This window comes from Saccopteryx leptura, chromosome 3 (assembly GCF_036850995.1).
Source record: "Saccopteryx leptura isolate mSacLep1 chromosome 3, mSacLep1_pri_phased_curated, whole genome shotgun sequence".
Classification (NCBI taxonomy): domain Eukaryota; kingdom Metazoa; phylum Chordata; class Mammalia; order Chiroptera; family Emballonuridae; genus Saccopteryx; species Saccopteryx leptura.
The window spans coordinates 96,373,716-96,391,236 of record NC_089505.1 but is presented as its reverse complement, the minus strand read 5'-3'; the positions used below and the strand labels follow the sequence as shown (position 1 = coordinate 96,391,236).

The following is a 17,521-nucleotide window of genomic DNA, read 5'->3' as shown; positions in this document are numbered from 1 at the left end:
GCAGGCTGCTTGTCACCTACTAGAGGCAGCAGTAGGGAGAGCCTGAGTCCCCCCGGGGTGGCGAGAGCTTACTGGTACAGAGGGGTCTCAGGGTGCAGGGATGGGCCCAGGGTCAGTGCAGGCGGAGTCAGAGTCATACTGGGCTCTGCTTGCTGCTCTGCCCTACAGCCCCAGCCCATGAGCTTATTCGTCCAATAAATACCACTTGAGGGCCTACTATGTGCTGGGCACTTAAAGACTCTGAGTACCAAACAGCACCCCAGTCTCAGCGTGGGGAAGAGGGAATCCAGAGGATGGAGCCTCTGAGGGGACCAGTGTCACATCTCCACCAAGCCCAGGACCTTGGGCCCTGGAAGAGCACTGCCCCCCAGCCCCCAAGCAGTTGGAGGTGGGGTCTGCTTGCTAAGATGATCAGAATAAAGGTGATGCTCGGTGTTCACGATCTTGTACAATCCTCACAGCCCAGGGAGGAAGGTATGGTCATTACCCCCATTTTATAGATGAGGAAACAGACAGAGGCTCACAGAGGTAAAAGTCACTTTTACCAGATCTCCAGCTGGGGCGTGGCTGAGTCTGTCTGACATCAGAGAGCGTAAGGGATGGCCAAGTCGACAAGGGGCGGGCATGGGTATAAAGGGCCTCACCCATTCCCCCCAGGCCGCTTCTTCACTCCCTCTGTCTTGGACCATCTCCTTTTTGGCTTCTTGCTAAGTCCAGTCCAGGGGTCGTGTGGCAGGAGGGCCATGTCTCAGGGGAAGAGAAGCCCAGTCAGATTTGAGAAGAGAACTTGTGCTGGTCCTTTGAGAGGGCTGGAGTTGGTGACCCTCTGCCTCCCCCGGTCTGGGCACCTGGCAGGATCTGGGCAGCTTGGGGGACTGGCTATGGAGCAGAGGCTCCGTAGTGTCTGAAGGGCTCCCTGGCCATCTGAGGGCCTGGCAGCTGGGCTCGGCTTGGGGAGAGCTTCACTTTAGGGGCCGTGGTCAGAGCCCAGGATGGGGCCCTCTGCACTTTGCTTTTGAAGTTTGAAGGTCATGCAACTTGGGGCCCAGTCTGACCCCCAGGAAACTGAGGTGCACACTCTCGGACCTCCTCCCTTCCACTCTGAGGCCACCTGACACAGAGAAAGGAGCCCAGGCTTTGGGGTAAGAGAGACCTGTGTTCCAATCCAGCATCCTACAAGGAGATCAGTGGCAGGTGAGTCTTGGGGTTCTGAGCGTGGGCCCTGGAGCTGGACTGCCTGGATTCAAGTCCAGGTCAACGACTTTCAAGCTCTGGACCTTGCACAAGTTGATTCTCTTCCCTGGGCCTGTTTCCTCATCTATAAAATGGCATAATGATAGTATACACCTTGTAAGGTTGTTGTGAGGATTAAATGAACTAATAGTGCTTATCAATGCTAACATTTCATGATGTTAACTATTTTTTTTAAGTGAGAGAAGGGTAAATAGTGAGACAGACTCCCGCATGCACCCCAACTGAGATCCACCTGGCAAACCCTGTCTGGGGCCGATGCTTGAATCAACTGAGTTATTTTTAGCACCTGAGGCTGACACTGGGACCAACCTAGCTATCCTCAGCGTCCAGGGCCGACGCTTGAACCAGTTGAGCCACTGGCTGCCAGAAAGGATGAGGGAGAGAAGGGGGAGAGAGAAGGGGAGAAAAGCAGATGGTTGTTTTCTCTTGCGTACCCTGATTGGGAATCAAACCCAGGATGTCCATTCGCCAGCCTGACACTCTATCCAGTGAGTCATCTGGCCAGGGCTGGATGTTAACTATTATGATTACATAACCCTGGACAAGTTGCCTGACCTCTGTGAGCCTCAGTTTCCCCATTAGCAAAACGGGGGTGAGGAAAAGAGAGGCTCCAATATAAAGTATTGGAGCTGCCTGGGGCTTTGCCATCACAGAAAGTTCTCTGGGCAGCTGTTCCATTTCATTCCCCCTCCCCTCTTGAGGGAACTGACTGGTCTCTACTCTGAGAGGGGAAGCCCAGCCCTGTGGCTGGGTGGGAGGATTGTTCTGTGTGTGTGTGTGTGTGTGTGTGTGTTGAGGGGAGCCTGTGTTCTCCCCACTGGTTCACATCAAGTTGAATGTCAGCGCCCACATGACAAGAGCAGGCTGGTGTTAAGTAATGAGTTTGTCCCCTTGAGCTGTGTTTAGTCACTAATCCCTCTTCTGGTGCAGGTGATGGCAGTTTGTCCTGCTGTGCCTGCAACCCTCCCGGCCACTTAGGACAATTAGGGTGCTGCACACACAGGCGGGGCCTGCCATGACCCATCCTCAGTTGCACAAGCCCCACTTGTAATTAATTGTTTTCCTGGGCCCTTGTCACTCTTCCCTTCTTCCTCGCTGGGGATTACTCAGGAATGTCCTCCTTACCAGTGGCATGGCAGGAGGCACACATGGGCTCTGGGTTCCTGTCCTTGGTCTGCCGCTGTCTGACTGTGTGGCCTTGGGCACGTCACTTTACCTCTCTGAGCTTCAGACTTCTCATTTACAAATGGCCTGGACTTCTGAGTGTTCTCTCTGAAATCCTGGGATCCCATTTCCATGTCCTGTGATTTCCCCACCACCACACAGAGAGCCTGTTTGTGCTTGCTTGCCTATCCTCATTTAATTAAGGTGGACATCATTCATTCTCTCCCATTTTACAGATGAGGAGAGTGAGGCTTGGAGAGGTGACTTGCTCAAGGCTGCAGAGCCTTGGTTTAAAACCAGGGTGGGGTGTGCCAGCTCCTGCTGGTGGACTCTCCTTCTGGGCTGCAGATGACCAGGGAAACTTGGAATCCAAGGCAGTGGGCCCCGGGGTGGCTGGGGCCCTGGTGAGTGAGGATCTGACTTGGATGGTAAGATTACCTTGAGCTCCAGACCCACACATGCCTTACATTTACCTGTGAGGCATAGCCACTTGGAATAAACAAGGGAGAGATCCAAACTGCAAATTAGCTTTCCAAAATAGACTTGGGAGTTGCTATTTGTCCTCAGAGCTGTAAACATATCCTGGGGTGGGGCCCCCCAGCTTTGTGAGCACAGACCCTTTGATCCTCCTGGTTCTTGGCCTGGGTGCTCAGACCCCCTGCTGGCTTCTGGGCTGGAGCAAGGGCCGCAGCCCCTGAGGCTGAGAGCCTGGGACAACCAGGAGCCCAGTGGGTGGAGTGTGTCTGGGGCTTGGCCAGGCCTGGGCAGAAAGGGAAGCCCTGGAGAGGGAGAGTATGAACACCAACCTTCCTGTCATCTGCCCCATGCGAGGCAGGCCTGGGATGGAGGTGAGGGAACAGGATCATGGGAGGAGAGTAGCAGAGCCGGTGGGGACTGTGGAGGTGGTCTAGGGAAACTGAGGCTCTTGGGGAGGGACAGGCAGGGAGGTCATATCCAGGGTCACCCAGTTGAATCAGCACTGTGCTGTCTCAGAACTGGGGTGGGGGGATCGGGCGGGGTTTTATCTTGATGATTTTCGTTTGGCTTACCTGATTTTTTTCTTTTTCTTGTGGAATCATTGTGAAGTTCTCATGCAATTTAAAACGGGGAAATGAGCGGGTATGTTTGTCTTTTTAAAATGTAAATGGTTTTGATTTTTTTGATTAGGTGGTACATTACATCAGTGGTCTCCAACCTTTTTTGGGCCACGGACTGGTTTAACGTCAGAAAATATTTTCACGGACGGACCTTTAGGGTGGGATGGATAGATGTATCACGTGACCGAGACCAGCGTCAAAAGTGAGTCTTAGACGGATGTAACAGAGGGAATCTGGTCATTTTAAAAAAATAAAACATTGTTCAGACTTAAATATAAATAAAACGGAAATAATGTAAGTTATTTATTCTTTCTCTGCGGACTGGTACCAAATGGCCCACGGACCGGTACCGATCTGTGGCCCGGGGGTTGGGGACCACTGCATTACATCATTCAAAATTTTAAAAGATATGGAAGGCGCGGACATGGTGACATGTGTTACTACAGCACAGACGAACCTTGAGGACATCGTGCTTAGGGCAATAGCCGGACACGGGAGGCCAAATAGCGTAGGATTCTTCTTACACGAGGCAGCTGGAGCAGTTCAGCTCAGAGAGACAGCAAGTGGGACAGGGGTGGCGGGGGGCTGGAGGGGCAACGGGGAGTTAGTGTTTGTGGGGACGGAGCTTCAGTTTTGCAAGATGAAGACTTCTGGAGAAGATGGTGGTGATCGCTGCACAATAGGGTGAACGTGCGCAATGCTGCTGAACTTGCACTTCAAAAAACGGGATACTAAATTTTATGAGTATTTTGCTACAAGTAAAAAAAAAAGATACAGAGGAGACAGAGTGACAGATCTTCTCCTGCTGCCCCAGCTACACAGCTGTCTCTGGAGACAAGCGCTGTTTTCAGCTGGTGGGGGAGTTCTGCTGTCCCCCTCCTGCCCCGGGTCCTGACGGGCAGGGGCAGCACGGATGGGGCCGCTATATTCATAAGCAGAGCAAAGATGCCCCCCTGTCCCAAGAGCCCAGGACGAACACCCCCTTCCATCCCCACTCCCAGAGCACGAGGCTGCTGGGGCCAGGTCTTCCTGCCTGTTGGGTTGGAGGGAACAAGGGCCTGCGGTGAGGGGCCCAGAGGTCCGGCCCACACAGCCCCAGAACTCGCCTCCCCTCTGTCAGCGAGAGGAGATACTCTTCGGCCGCTCCTGTGGCCCTGGCATTTGGCTCCTGATGGGCACTTGGGAACTGGTCTGTTGTGGGGGAGAGAAGATGGACTGTAAGCCAGCAGCCAGTCGGAGGTGCGCTACGGCGACACTCCGTGTGGCATCCTCAATGCTGCGTTTTGAGCCGGCACTGGACACGGCGCCAGCTTGGACCTCGGAGAGATGAGAAGTCCTCCCTTGTGTCTTTGTTGATGGCCCCACGTGTTTCCAGGAGTTGATAGCAGGGGTGTGGTTGAGCCGTCAGGTGTCCTGCTGGTGCCTGGGACCCCGGCCAGTCCTCTGAGCAGAGCAGCCACCCCAAGCTGAGCTGCCCATTATCCTCAGTGGGAAGGACATCAAGACTGTGTTTGTGGCTAATACAGGGTGGGGCAACGGGAGGTTTACAGTTGTACATATGGAAAATAGTACAATAATTAATAATACAAGAATAAACTCTCTGTTGCGCATACTCACAACTGTAAGCCTACTGTTGCCCCGCCCTGTATAGCGTTCATCTAGCGAACGTTTACTGGGAGCTCTGTGCTGAGGCTAACACATCTGACTGGCTCAGTACACCAGTCCCACCGGGTGGCTGCTTCCGTGAGCCCAAGCCTTAAAGATGGGAACTTGAAGCAGAGGGGGTTCAGTGTGTTGCCAGAGGCATGCATCTGCCCCTCCCAGCATCCCAGTCTGGTAGGGGAAGGTGTGGGACCCCTGCAGCCTGTGCTTGGGGGCCTGGGGCCTGAGGACAGACTCCAGCCTCCCCCCACCATGCATCTCACAGAGCAGCAGAGCCAAAAGAAACTGAGGTCCAGGGAGACAAGAGTGCTGTCTCAGACCTCAGCAACAGGAAGGGCAGGGCAGGGCAGGAGAGCCTCCATTTATTCAGAGCCTGCCTGTGTTATCTCTTTTATAGGCTAGAGCAGCCCCGAGGAGGGGGGCCTTTATGATGCCCCTTTCACCATGACCAAATGAGGAGGCTCAGGACAGGAGATCGTTTGTCCAGAAGCGTGTGACCAGTCATGTTGGGATTTGAACCCAGTTTGGTCGGACTGCAAACCCAGTGTCCTTTGAGCTCATCATGTGTTAGCTCTAGCCGGCTGTAGGGGGTGGGACGGTGGCAGGGCTGCGGGCCGGTCAGTCGAGGCCAGTGGAGGTGGAAGGGTAAGGCCTTAAGACGTGAATAATAACCAAAGCAAATACCCTGGCTAAGCGGCTCTTTCCAGCCCAGTGATTGTGACCCTGTGGGCACATATCCATGCATCTAGCCCTGGCCTGATCACTTGGAGGGCATTTCCTGAGCAGTGAGTGTACTGGGGGCAGGGTAGGGAATGGGGTTTATGGGGCTGATGAGACTCTTATCACTGAGAGGCTGTTCAGGCTTCGGAGTCAGATGGACCTGGGCTTGACGTGGAACAAGTCCTTTTACCAGAACCTCAGGTTTCTAATCTATAAGATGGGAATAAATAATAATACCTGGCTCCCAGAGCTATGGTGGGAGTAATGACATAATAAACATTTTACAGTGAATGCAAGTCCTCTCCTCCTGGGAGAGCAGAGTCTGATGAGAGAGGCAGAAGTAGACATTTACAGCATCCTGGATGCCATGAGGAAGGCGTGAGCTAGCACTGGAGACACCGGGGTGGGCATACCGCTTCATCCTGGGGAAGTCATGAAGGGCTTCCCGGAGGAGGTGATGAAGGTATAGCAAGCCTGGAGGAAGTTGGAAATGGTGCCCCAGAAACCTCATGGTGGCCTGCAATTTGGGACACAGGTTCCTCCCTTCTATGAGGTGCTCGTTGAGCCACTTTTTTTCTCGGAGTGGCTTGTTTTGTGGGGGGCAGTGCCCATTTGGGGTGTGGTTTCTAGACAGAGGACTGGCTAGAGGGTGCTACCCAGCATAGCTCCAGATTACAGGCGTCCACAGAGCTGCTGGGTCTCCAAAGGTATTTTCCATAAATGACACCAAAGTTGAAATGACGCTGGGAACCAGGGCAAATATGGACACATGGTAATTGGAGCAGTGATTCATATAAACAGCTGAAACCTCAGGTTGGCATTGGGGCAGGTGACTAGGGGCTTCTCTGGGCCTGGGAGAGTGCACTTAAATGCCTAAGCCTTTCAGGGTGGCTCCATGAGACCTGCTGAGCTCCAACTGGCGGGACCCCTCCTACCTTAATCTCATCTGTTTTTATAGTGGCCCTTGTCATGACAGACCACAGGGGTCTGGGCATGTGCCCATTCATTCTTGGGGTACATCCGGAGGCATAGAGGGCCGAAGCAGGACATTTGCTGAGCTTTACTGGTAGGAGAATTGGTGGTGTCAGCCTCTGGTTTCTTTCCCTCTGCTATCCCCACCCTTATGTACCCCTGGTCATCTATCCAGGTGACAGTGGCATCTAGCTCATTGTCATTATTGTCAGCAATTTGATTATTATGGTAGCACAGCGGCTGTGCGGTCAGCAGTACTTGGTTCTGGTCTGGCCCTGCCACTTGCAGTGTGGTCCAGGAGCACTCTCTCAGTCTGTCTGGACCTCTCTGCCCATCTGTCATTGGAAGGTCATGAGGATGAGGATGATGACAGTGACCACATGCTCATGGTATGTCAGGCACTGTTCCAGGCACCTGTCGTACATGAGTCCGTTGAATATTTGCAAAAACACTATGAGGCGGGCAGTCTTGCTGAGGCTCAGAGAGGGTCAGTACCTTGCTCCAGGTCACAGAGCTGCAAGATGTGTAGCTAAGATTCAATCCCAAGACCCTCTGGCTCCAGAGCCTCTGCTCTTCTCTCCACCACACACACTGGGATGAATTCAGACTGATGTCAGCTGTCTTTGAGACATTGCCGTTTATTAGACAGTTGTGTGCTCAGCATGGGGTTTGTCCAGGGACCATGGACATTGTTTTCCTGCCTCACTGGGTAGGCCCTTAGAATGTATCCAGTTTGACACCACTGTGTTAAGAACAGGAAGGTGGCTTTAGAGGAGGAGGAGGGACTTGGCCAAGGTCACATAGCAAGTTAGGGCAGAGGCAGGACCAGATACAGTTTCCTGCACAATGCAGGTGTCTTGCTGCCTGAGGGCGTGTGGGCTTGGGGACTGGGGCTCCATCGTCCTTTCCCACCTCTCTCCAGGCCTGGTGGCTCCTTGGCTCCTTACAGGGAGCCCCAGAGGTCAGCAGCTGCCCTGCAAATGGTCCCCTTGGTCTCTGAGAAACAGGTAGGGAGAGGGATAACTCCAAGCAGCTCCTCCCCACAGGTGATCAGCAGGGCAGGCGTTCACTCCTTGCTAGAAAAATTCATTAAAACTGAATTTCAGTGCCAACTCTCAGTTGCTTCCAGATCCCCAGCAAGTCAGGGGCAGAATGGAGAGGTGGCCCTGCTTAGGTGACCCTAGCCTTACCCACCCACCTGTCCCTTCCTTCCTCAGGCAAGCGCGGTCAGGGTAACACCAGTGATAAAAATGGCATTGTCCATTGGGGCACCTGCTGCGTACCTTCATGAGAGCTCATTTAATCTGTCCATGAACCTTGCAAGTAGGGTTGCTACCCCATTCTACAGAGGAGGAAACTGAAGTTTCTAGCTCGTGGTAAGCGGGCCCTCCGGGATCGCACAGTGGCGTACAGCATTTTCAGTTTGCCTGTCCTTAGTGGGGTCGTAGAGACTCCATGAGCATTCATGCCAAGTCTGCAGGGATAATTATGGAAGGAATGAGTGGACGGACAAATGAACCCAATGTATGCTGCACCCCGGCCCCTGCCAGTGGTAATTGGTGCAGAGGGCAGGAGCTAGAGGCCCGAGGCCATTACCCAGGACAACTTTGGACGGAGTTGATGTCCCTGAGGTTGTCGCCTCTTCCGGGCTCCAAGGAAGGACCACATCCAGAGCCTGCAAACAGCGCTGCAAATGTTATATTCAGAGGGACTCTTAGAGATCATATTATAGAGAGAGAGATTGGGAGGCGAAGGCCCAGGCGGAGAGAGGACTTGCTGGGGTCATGCAGCGGATTAGTGACAGAGGGGGACTCGAACCAGGGTCTCTGGTCTCCTAGCCTAGAACCTTCTCCTCCACGGGTGCTTCCCTGCCGACATCAGACCCCCTTGCACAGGCTTGTCCTTTGGGGTCCCCAAAAGGGGCTGCTGTTTCAGGCTGAGAGCAGGCCCATGTATGTGTCTGGGTGGTGTCAGTGCACTGGGCACAGGGCATCCTTGATAGAATGGCTGCTCAGACCCGGCCTGTCACCAGCTCACAGCTATGCCCCACCAGCCTGCCCGGCCCATTACGGCCGCCCGTAATGGAATTGGCTGCCCTGGTTAAGTGTTCACATTAAATTAATGCCTCCTCCGTGGAGACAATCAGTTGGCATTTAATTTGTGTTTCCTTCTGAATAGCAGAGTGCGGCTGGGCAGCCAGGCCTCTGATGGGCACGTCTGCCAGGCGTCCCTTCCCTGGGATCAGGGAGCGACAGGGAGGAGCAGGGTGAGCATGGGTGAGGCGGAGCTGGCGGGGACCAGGAGGGCACGGGGCGGGGCTGGGCTCCCCGCATGCAGGTTCAGGGGCCCAGCCCTCCTCGTCCTGGAGAGGGAAGAAACGGAAAGACCGGATGCTGGACGAAGTCGGGAGATGGAGACTCCACGTGTTTCCGTGCTCAGCCCTCAGAGGGGTGGGTTCTCGTGTGTTCCCAGCCCCCGCTACCACCACCACTTCCACTGCCCTTTTAGCTCACCTTGGTGATTTTTCTGCCCCAGGTGTAAATGGTTTGTGATATTAGACAAGGGTGGGTGGTGTGGAATGAGGAAATCGACTCATTTGTGATTTTTAAGTTCTCTAGGGGGGCTCTGCAGAACTAATGGGAGGGGGGGCACCCAGATCTTCACAGGCAGCTCTGGCCCCAGCCCAGTGCCCACTCTGATCTGTTAACCCCTTGGCGTCTGTGAAGCTGCGGTGAAGAAGGGTTCCCCTACTCTGCTTCTGTGCCCACAGCCTCCTCCTCCAGCTTGGATTAGTCTAGAGAAGAACGTGCCAGTTAGGGCATGGGTGCCTCTGTGGGTGGGCTCAGAGGAAATGGGTCACTGCAAAGGCCAGGGGACAGGTTGCTGAATGGCTCCAGCACAGCCCCTGGTGACCTACACCTGGCCGTGCGGCACTGGGGTGAGCTCCCCGTGGCCCCGGTGGAAATTGCTCCCCACCCATCTGCCTTCCACCAGACGGCCAGGCCCACACTTGGCCCAGAATGAAGATTCCGCTGATGGCTGGGGCCCAGCCTCACCTGAACTCGTTTCCCATCACCTGAGCTGGCCTGGGTGTGCCGCCCTCGCCTTTCCTGGAAAGGTGTGGACCATTCCTGTGGTGCCCTCCCAGCTCCCTGAGGTCTGGCTGCTGGAGCCAGCCGGGACGGGATGCACTCTGCAGTTCAAAGTGAGCCGCAGGAGAGCGTTCTGTCTGCTGGGCGCCCGAGGCGGGGCTGCGTGTGTTTGCCCGTGCAGCCTCTGCCTCCTGGAGTTCTCACAACCACCCTCTGTAGCCGTGGTGTGTTTCCCATCTCACAGATGAGGAAGCTGAGGCTCAGGGAGGGTAGTTGACTCACCCAAGCTCACTCGGCTGGGAAGTGATTAGGAAGGGCAGGCTGTGAACCTGGTGTCTTGTTGCCCCGGAGTCTCTGGGACTTTCTCCCCAGAAGCCCTGACAGCTGCCTGTGGAGCCTTGATGACTTGGCCGGGGCTGCTTCCACTTTCCTGCAGGGCTGGGGCCCCAGAGCCTCTGTCTCTGATCTTCTCTGATCACAGAGGAAGTGAAAGATCTGTGAGTCAGTCCCTCTGCCAGTGACTTCAGCTTGGCTTTCCTCTCCCCAGTAAGCCGGGCTTTGTCAGCCCCTTTCCTGTGGGTCTGTGTCATCATGAGCTGCTGGGGAGGCAGGGCACTGGCCCTGAGTGTCCCTGAGTGTCCCTGAGTGGGGGCCGACTTTGAAGTTGCCCATCCCCTCCCCCCAGTGGCATGTTGAGACTTCTTGTCCGTCACGTGGTCACAGCGGTAGCTCCTCAGGAATGCCTGGAGACCACATCTGGCTGGGGCCGGTGCTGCCCCCTCCCCCTCCTGGCCACTGGCCTCCCACGTGTGCTCCGTCTGTTAAGATGGTGGCCCAGGCTGCAGATTGCAGCGGCAGTGTCGTTTGTGGAGTCATTTCCTCTCTCTGCCCTTATTGTCCAACATCCCTGCATCCCCTCCCCATCTGGAGGGCTGTGGGAAGTGGGAGAGGGAAGCTTTCTCCCCCTGCCTGCTTCCTGCCCTGGCTGTCTCTCCCCCTGGCCCGGCCTGGCCTGGTCTCTCCCTGGAGAGGCTCCGGAGCCAGCGAGGGGGTGGGGCTGAGTCCGGGGAGCTGGTGCTGGGAACTCAGCCCTGTGAGCCCCCAGGCTGGGGGTGGGGGGCAGAGCAGACAGAAGATGATCCTTCCAGGCAGAAGGGGCCCTGGATGGGGAAGGAGCGAGCCTGGAGGGCTGAGTGGTTGCAGTTTGGATTAGTTCGTTCGTTTGTTCATTCATTCATTCAACAAACCCATACAGCAACTATTTGACTCCTTACCAAGTGCAGGTGAGTGGAGGGTGCAGGAGTACAGCAGTGAGGGTAGAACTAGGCATTACCAGCAGTTGTGTGGACTGGCAGAAGGGCTGGTGAATTGGCTGGTGGAAGGGCTCGACCCCCAGCTGTAGAAGGACCTCCTCTCATGACTTACGTGATGGCCCCTCCTCTGTGCCTGTTTTCTGCCCGAGTACAGGCCTCTCACCCACGTTTCCTCCGTGTCCCGACAGGCCAGGGCACAGGGCACACGACCTCCGGAGACGGGCGGTGCAGGGCTTCCCGTGCTGTCAGCCCACACTTGCAAGTTCCCGGAAGTGCGGACTCCCCGGCCAGAGGCCCTCCAGGAAGGCCTTTGCCCTTGTTCAGCCCGCCCCTGCCCCCACATGTGGGGCACATCCAGCGGTGCCCCAGGGGTTTCCGGGGAGGCTGTGGGTTGGCCCCTTCTTCCTTGGGATCCTGATTTCACATTCATTTCGAGGCTCCCAGCAGTGGGGGTTGTGAGTCCTGGTCACCAGAGAGATTGGAGTGACTGAATCTCAGGGACCAGTAAAAGCACCCGATGTCTGCCGAGCCAGAACTGGCCAGTGTCTGTCAGAGAGTGTTGGAGCAGAATGGTTTTGCTTGAGTGTCCCTGGGGTGTGTTAGGCTGCAATCTTTCTCACTGGGAAATGGAGGCAGATGCTGGGGGAGGGGAGCCAGCCTTTCACCTCCCTCCTCGGCAGAGTGGAGGGCACTCTGCCACCCACGCCCTGCGTAGCCCTGGGCCTCAGTATCCTTATCTGCACACTCAGAGGTTTGGGCGAGGGGAACCCTGGTCCTCGTCAGCCTTCACTTTGGGAGATTCTCCGAGTGTCAGTTTCCTCCTGTAAAGTAGAAACAGCCTCCCCTTCCCGGCTATGTGATCTTGGCTAATGGTTATGGGCTTGAGCTTTATCAGTAGCATGGAGTTAGCTAGTCATCGTACCTACAGGTTACTGCATAACTCATTTAAACGAGCTCACGCATGCGAAGGCCCTAAGAACTGAGCCTGACACACTGAACACTCCGGTCGTGTTAGAGGCTCTGTGAGAGTTATTCTCATCCTCCTCCCCATCCTTATCCATCCTGCCTGCTTAGGGGGCTGCTCTGAGTTCCCGGATGGAGAACGCTTTGCGGAGCGGGCACATGGGTGAGACTTGCTCTAGGTCTGCCTGCGGGTGGGGCAGAGATTGGAAGGACCTGGGCCACCAGCAGATCCAGGCCTGGGGCCTGAGTACCCTTAGGAGTTGGAGAGGATGGAGGACGGCCTGTTGCTGTCCCGGGCATGGTGGCTGGCTGTTCGAGTGACAGCCATGCATGGGTGAGACTCCACCTCCAAGAGCCCGGAAGAGGGGACCCTGAGGCCTGGCTGCCTCAGGTGGGGGCTTGGAGCCGAGGAGGGAAAACAGTGGAAATGGCTGCGGGAAGGGTGGGTCTTCGGGGGAGGGGTGACATCTGAAACTGGCCTGGGAGAATGCATAGGATTTCAGAAGGCGGAGAAGGAGGGAGGGACAGGGAGATTGAGTTGCCTCTCAGCCTCTGTTTCCTCATCTGCAAAGTGGGGATGGCGCTGAGGGGCGGGCTAAGTGATACGTTGTGTTTTATGTGTATATGAATGCCTAACATGGTGACCCCAATCCAGAAGGTGACCAGTAAACGTCCTTCCTCTCCTTTCCCTTACCCAACACGTTAAGAGAGAAGAATTTGGACATTTATGAGCTGGTGGGTAGGGGTGGTTCTAAGTGACTCAGGCCATCTAGGCCCTGGCTCGAGTTGTCTCTGTGCTCTGGGCCTTCATTTTCCCACCTGTAAAATGGGGAGGGTTTTTTTCTATGTGACTTCCTTTGCTGAGCAGTATGTCAGGCAACAGAACTGGGACCTTGAAGGTTAAACGACATGCCCTCCACCAGCCCCTGACCCATAGTAGGTGTGTCCCCTTCCTTCATAGTGGCCTCTGGCTACTGCTTGCCTTCCTGCTGCCCCTTTTTGCTGTTGATGCTGGTCCCTCTGCCTGAAACACCCATCCTGCTGAAACCTTACCCCTGTGGGCTGATCCAGGTCCAGGGAGACGACTGAGCCTGGGAAGCAGGTGTTGAAATTTCACTGCCCACAACTTGGTGGACCAGTTCTCGGTTAAGCTGTGTGTTCCCTCCTCCTGGGCCGAGGCGCAGTGAAGGCGGGGTGTCTGGGACATTAAGAAGCACATCACCTGTCGTCATCCTTTCGCCCCCGTCAGCCAGACCAGCTGAAGGGCAAAGCTTTTCTGCACCGTCAACACCAGAGCTGGCAGAGCCAGGTTTTCCTGCCGCTCTGGGAGGCGCATCGGTTTGGGCTGTGGATTCGGTCCACCAGGCCAGCTGCTATCTGCACGCTGGGGTCTGTGCTCTGTCTTCTGAGACCAGGAGTGCCGGCTGCCCAGCCAGCCTGCCTCTGGAAACAAAAGGCCCGTGAAATCATCCCTGCAAGTTCGTCTGCTGGGGTTCAGCCAAGAATTACTAGCAAGGCATGGGGCCGCTTCGAGTGCCCTGTGCGGGGCAGCTCATTAGAAATGCAGCGTGTCCACCCCTCCCAGACCTGCTGGATCCGGGTCTGCATCTGAGCAAGACCCCTGGGTGATTGCCACGCTTGTCACAGTGTGAGCAGGGGTGAGGCGTCTGTCCCAGCCCTGCTTGCTCGCTGTGTGACCTTAGACAAGTTACCTCACCTCTCTGAACCTCTGTTCTCTCAGCTGCAAAATGGATTTGGAAGAAAATTCTTTCTTTTTTTTTTTTTTTTTCTTTTTCCGAAGCTGGAAACGGGGAGAGACAGTCAGACAGACTCCCGCATGCGCCCGACCGGGATCCACCCGGCATGCCCACCAGGGGTGATGCTCTGCTCACCAGGGGGCGATGCTCTGCCCCTCCGGGGTGTCGCTTTGCCACGACCAGAGCCACTCTAGCGCCTGGGGCAGAGGCCAAGGAGCCATCCCCAGCGCCCGGGCCATCTCTGCTCCAATGGAGCCTTGGCTGCGGGAGGGGAAGAGAGAGACAGAGAGGAAGGAGGGGGTGGGGGGTGGAGAAGCAAATGGACGCTTCTCCTATGTGCCCTGGCCAGGAATCGAACCCGGGTCCCCCGCACGCCAGGCCGACGCTCTACCGCTGAGCCAACCGGCCAGGGCCGAAAATTCTTTCTTGAGAGAGTTAATAGTTCACATAAGAGCTGATAAGATGTGTGCAAGGCACTGAGCCCAGGGTGTGCGTGGCACCCAGATGCGCTCACCCATCAATGCTGCTTCTATGTCTGGAGAGCCTAAAGACATGGCTCGGTTTCTCACTCTGGGTTGACTTTGGGCAAGTCATTTTCCTTCTCTGGGCCTCATTTTCCCCATCTGTACAATGGGTCTGTTGACCCTTGCCCCAACTTCCTCATGAGAATGTTGCTGAAAGGAAAAGCGACGGGGGCTGGGCCTCATCCCCGGGAGCCTGGGGACTGGGTGTGTTTGTGTGTGTGTGGGGGGACTTAGACGCCCCTGGGCACCTGCATCTTCACCCCTCGCTGCCCGCTTCTCTGCTGCTCCTGCTCTTGCTGTAAGGCGCAGTAGCGGGGCCAGGCCCTCCCTTGTACCTGCTCTGCTGAGTGGCTTTGGAATCGAGTTCTCTGCCCCCACGCAGAGCAGTGTGGCCAGGAGAGATGATTCAGCTTGAGCCCTGTGTGCTGGGTCTTGGCCTCTCTTGAGGGAAGCCCTGGATGCCCCATGCTACCGGGCGAGGGTGAGGGCAGTCTGGGAACTTCTCCCCACCTGGGATTTCTGTTCCCCACATTGGGGGCCAGTGCTGAACTCTGGCCTGGACCTTGACATACTGGGTGACCTTACAAATTCCTGGCATACTGTGGGACTCGGTTTCTCTATCTGTACAATGAGTGTGTTGACCCTCCTTCATCCCTGGCAGAGGCCCCCACCCGGCCCCCTGCCCTCTAGGCTCTGCCTGTGGTCCATGGCAGATCTAGGCCTGGCTGCCAATGTCAGGGACTGGTAATGACCGAAGGAAATGGGAGAGGGAGGTGCGAGTGTGTTTGTGTGTGTCCTCCGGGAGCTCTGGCCGGGCCGTCTCGTCTTGTGTGGGAGAGAGGAGGAATTTTCCTCTGTGTGTGCAAACAGTGTCCTTTTTCTCTTGTTTCCAAAAGCTGGTGACGTAACCCGCTCTTCCTCCATTCCTCCTCTCTGGCCTATTTTTAGCCGGCCGCGACAGCATCCTAAAGGCTTCCAGACCTGCCCGCTCTGAGGCCATGTAGGGAGGCGGCAGCGGGGTGAGGAGAGAGAGAAGCTCATCTATCTGCCCCAGGATGGAGAGGGGAAAGGAACCTGCCCCTGGCTGCCTCTGGGGTGGGACAGGGTTCTGGGTGGGGGGACGGCTTGGCGCTCTGATGGTTCCTCAGTCCACGAAGGAGCCCAGCAGGGTCACAGGTGCTCAATCTGGAGCCTAAAGACCTGAGTTTGAGTCTTGGCCCCACCTGTTCTCACCCTACTTGGGCACCTGAGTCGGTGCCTTGCTTTCTTCGCCTGTAACGCAGGGATGACGGAGGCACGGAGGCTGGAGGGTAGTTATCAGGATCGAATTATGTCATGTGGATGGGTGCTTGTTATAAAGTAAACACCCAGCAAAGGTGAGCTGGTTGTTACGGTAATTATACTGGTTATCACCTCATCCGCCCTCCAGTGATTGCTGGGCTATATACTATTGGGCTCCGTGTACCTGTTCCTCTCAGTCACTTCCTGTCCAGCTTCAACCAGCATGCACACGCACCGCATAACACACATAAAGCCCCTGGGACAGGGCCTGGCGTGAAGTAAGTGCTAACTGAGAGCTGTATTTATTAGTTTTTGTTTTAATGTTATAAATCAGACTTGGGTGTGAAGTCGAGCCCGCTCACTAACTAGCTGTGTGTCTTTGGGCAGGACATTTAACCTCTCTAAGCCTCCGTGTCCTCATCTGTAAGACAGGGATGGTAATAGCTACGGAGGAGGTGTCTCTGTTGGTCAGGGTAGGCTGCAGGTCCGTGGACTCTGAGAAGGCAATAGTGAGCACAGTGAACGTGTATTTGTTGCGGGTGCAAAGAGCAGCTGGAGCACGGTGCTGACTGCAGCCACAGGAAGGGCAGAAGCATTTGCACGGCACTTTACAGTTTGCGTGAAGGGGCAATGGCCCCCTCTGACCACCTGTCCTTTTTGGCTCTTACAGATGGGAGGAGGAGCTTGCCAAGCGCATGAACCTGCAGACCATGGTGGACACGCTGCAGGAGGTAAGAGCCTGCAGAGGGCCAGGTCAGGATAGGCTCGTGGGATGACCATGCGGCCAGGGGGCCAAGCCAGGGGCAGTTTCCAGCACAGCCCCTACTCTGTGATACCTCCTACTCCCTCAGTCTTTCCTTGATGGAGCCAAGAGGCCTCTTCTGCATCTCCTGCTTTGGAGCCTAGGAAGGGACCAGCACAGCGTTGCAGAAAAGCTCGGGTACAGGAGTTGGGAAGTCTGGGCCCCGGTACAGGAGTTGGGAAGTCTGGGAGTCCTGCTGCTGCCCCGGCTTGTAGAGTGGCTTTGGGCTCCGGGCTCCCTTCTCCCACCTCTTCTCTCCACCGAAGGTTTGGACTGGGTTGTGTCTAAGCCTCCCTCCCCCAGCTCGCAGGAACTACATGGAGCTGAATACCTTGAAGAAGGTGGTGGGCATGTCACCATGGGGTAGCCCAGCCCTAGCGGGTTCTCTACGGTGGGCGTGAGGACCTTCCTTGCTATTCTGGCTTGGCACCTCTGTGTTCTGGGCCATGCACTTACCTGCTTTCTGGGTACTCTGGATAACAAACTGCACCTTCCTGGCTTCTCTTCTTCTCAGTTAAATGGGTGCAAGAATAGTGATCCCAGGAGAAGGCATGGAAAGCTCTTTCAAATATTTTTAAAAATGGCTTTCTGATATTTAAAGCATTTATCATCTAACACAGTTAGAGACAGGCCCTGGACGTTTTGCTCAGTGGATGGAGCGTCAACCTTGCATGCAGAAGTCCTGGGTTTGGATCCCTGGTCAGGGCACACAGAAGAAGCAATCACCTGCTTCTCTTCCCCTCCCTCTCCCCCTCCCTCTTCTCTCTCTCTCCTCCTCTCTCACAGCCAGTGGCTCAATTGTTTTGAGCATTGGCTCTAGGCACTGAGGATAGCTCAGCTGGTCCAAGCATCAGCCTCAGGCACTAAGGATAGCTCTGTTGATTCTAGCATCAGCCCCAGATGGGGGTTGCTGGCTGGAT

General features: G+C 55.6%; 1 protein-coding gene across 2 annotated transcripts in view; it reads left to right on the top strand.

The window, feature by feature from the left end:
* Positions 1-17,521, top strand: part of IFFO2 (intermediate filament family orphan 2) — a 47,170-nt gene that overhangs the window by 17,456 nt on the left and 12,193 nt on the right. For both annotated transcript variants that reach the window (XM_066375238.1, XM_066375237.1), the window contains exon 2: positions 16,470-16,530. In XM_066375238.1, coding sequence (XP_066231335.1) covers positions 16,470-16,530 — 61 coding nt within the window. The remainder of the gene's footprint in view (positions 1-16,469; positions 16,531-17,521) is intronic.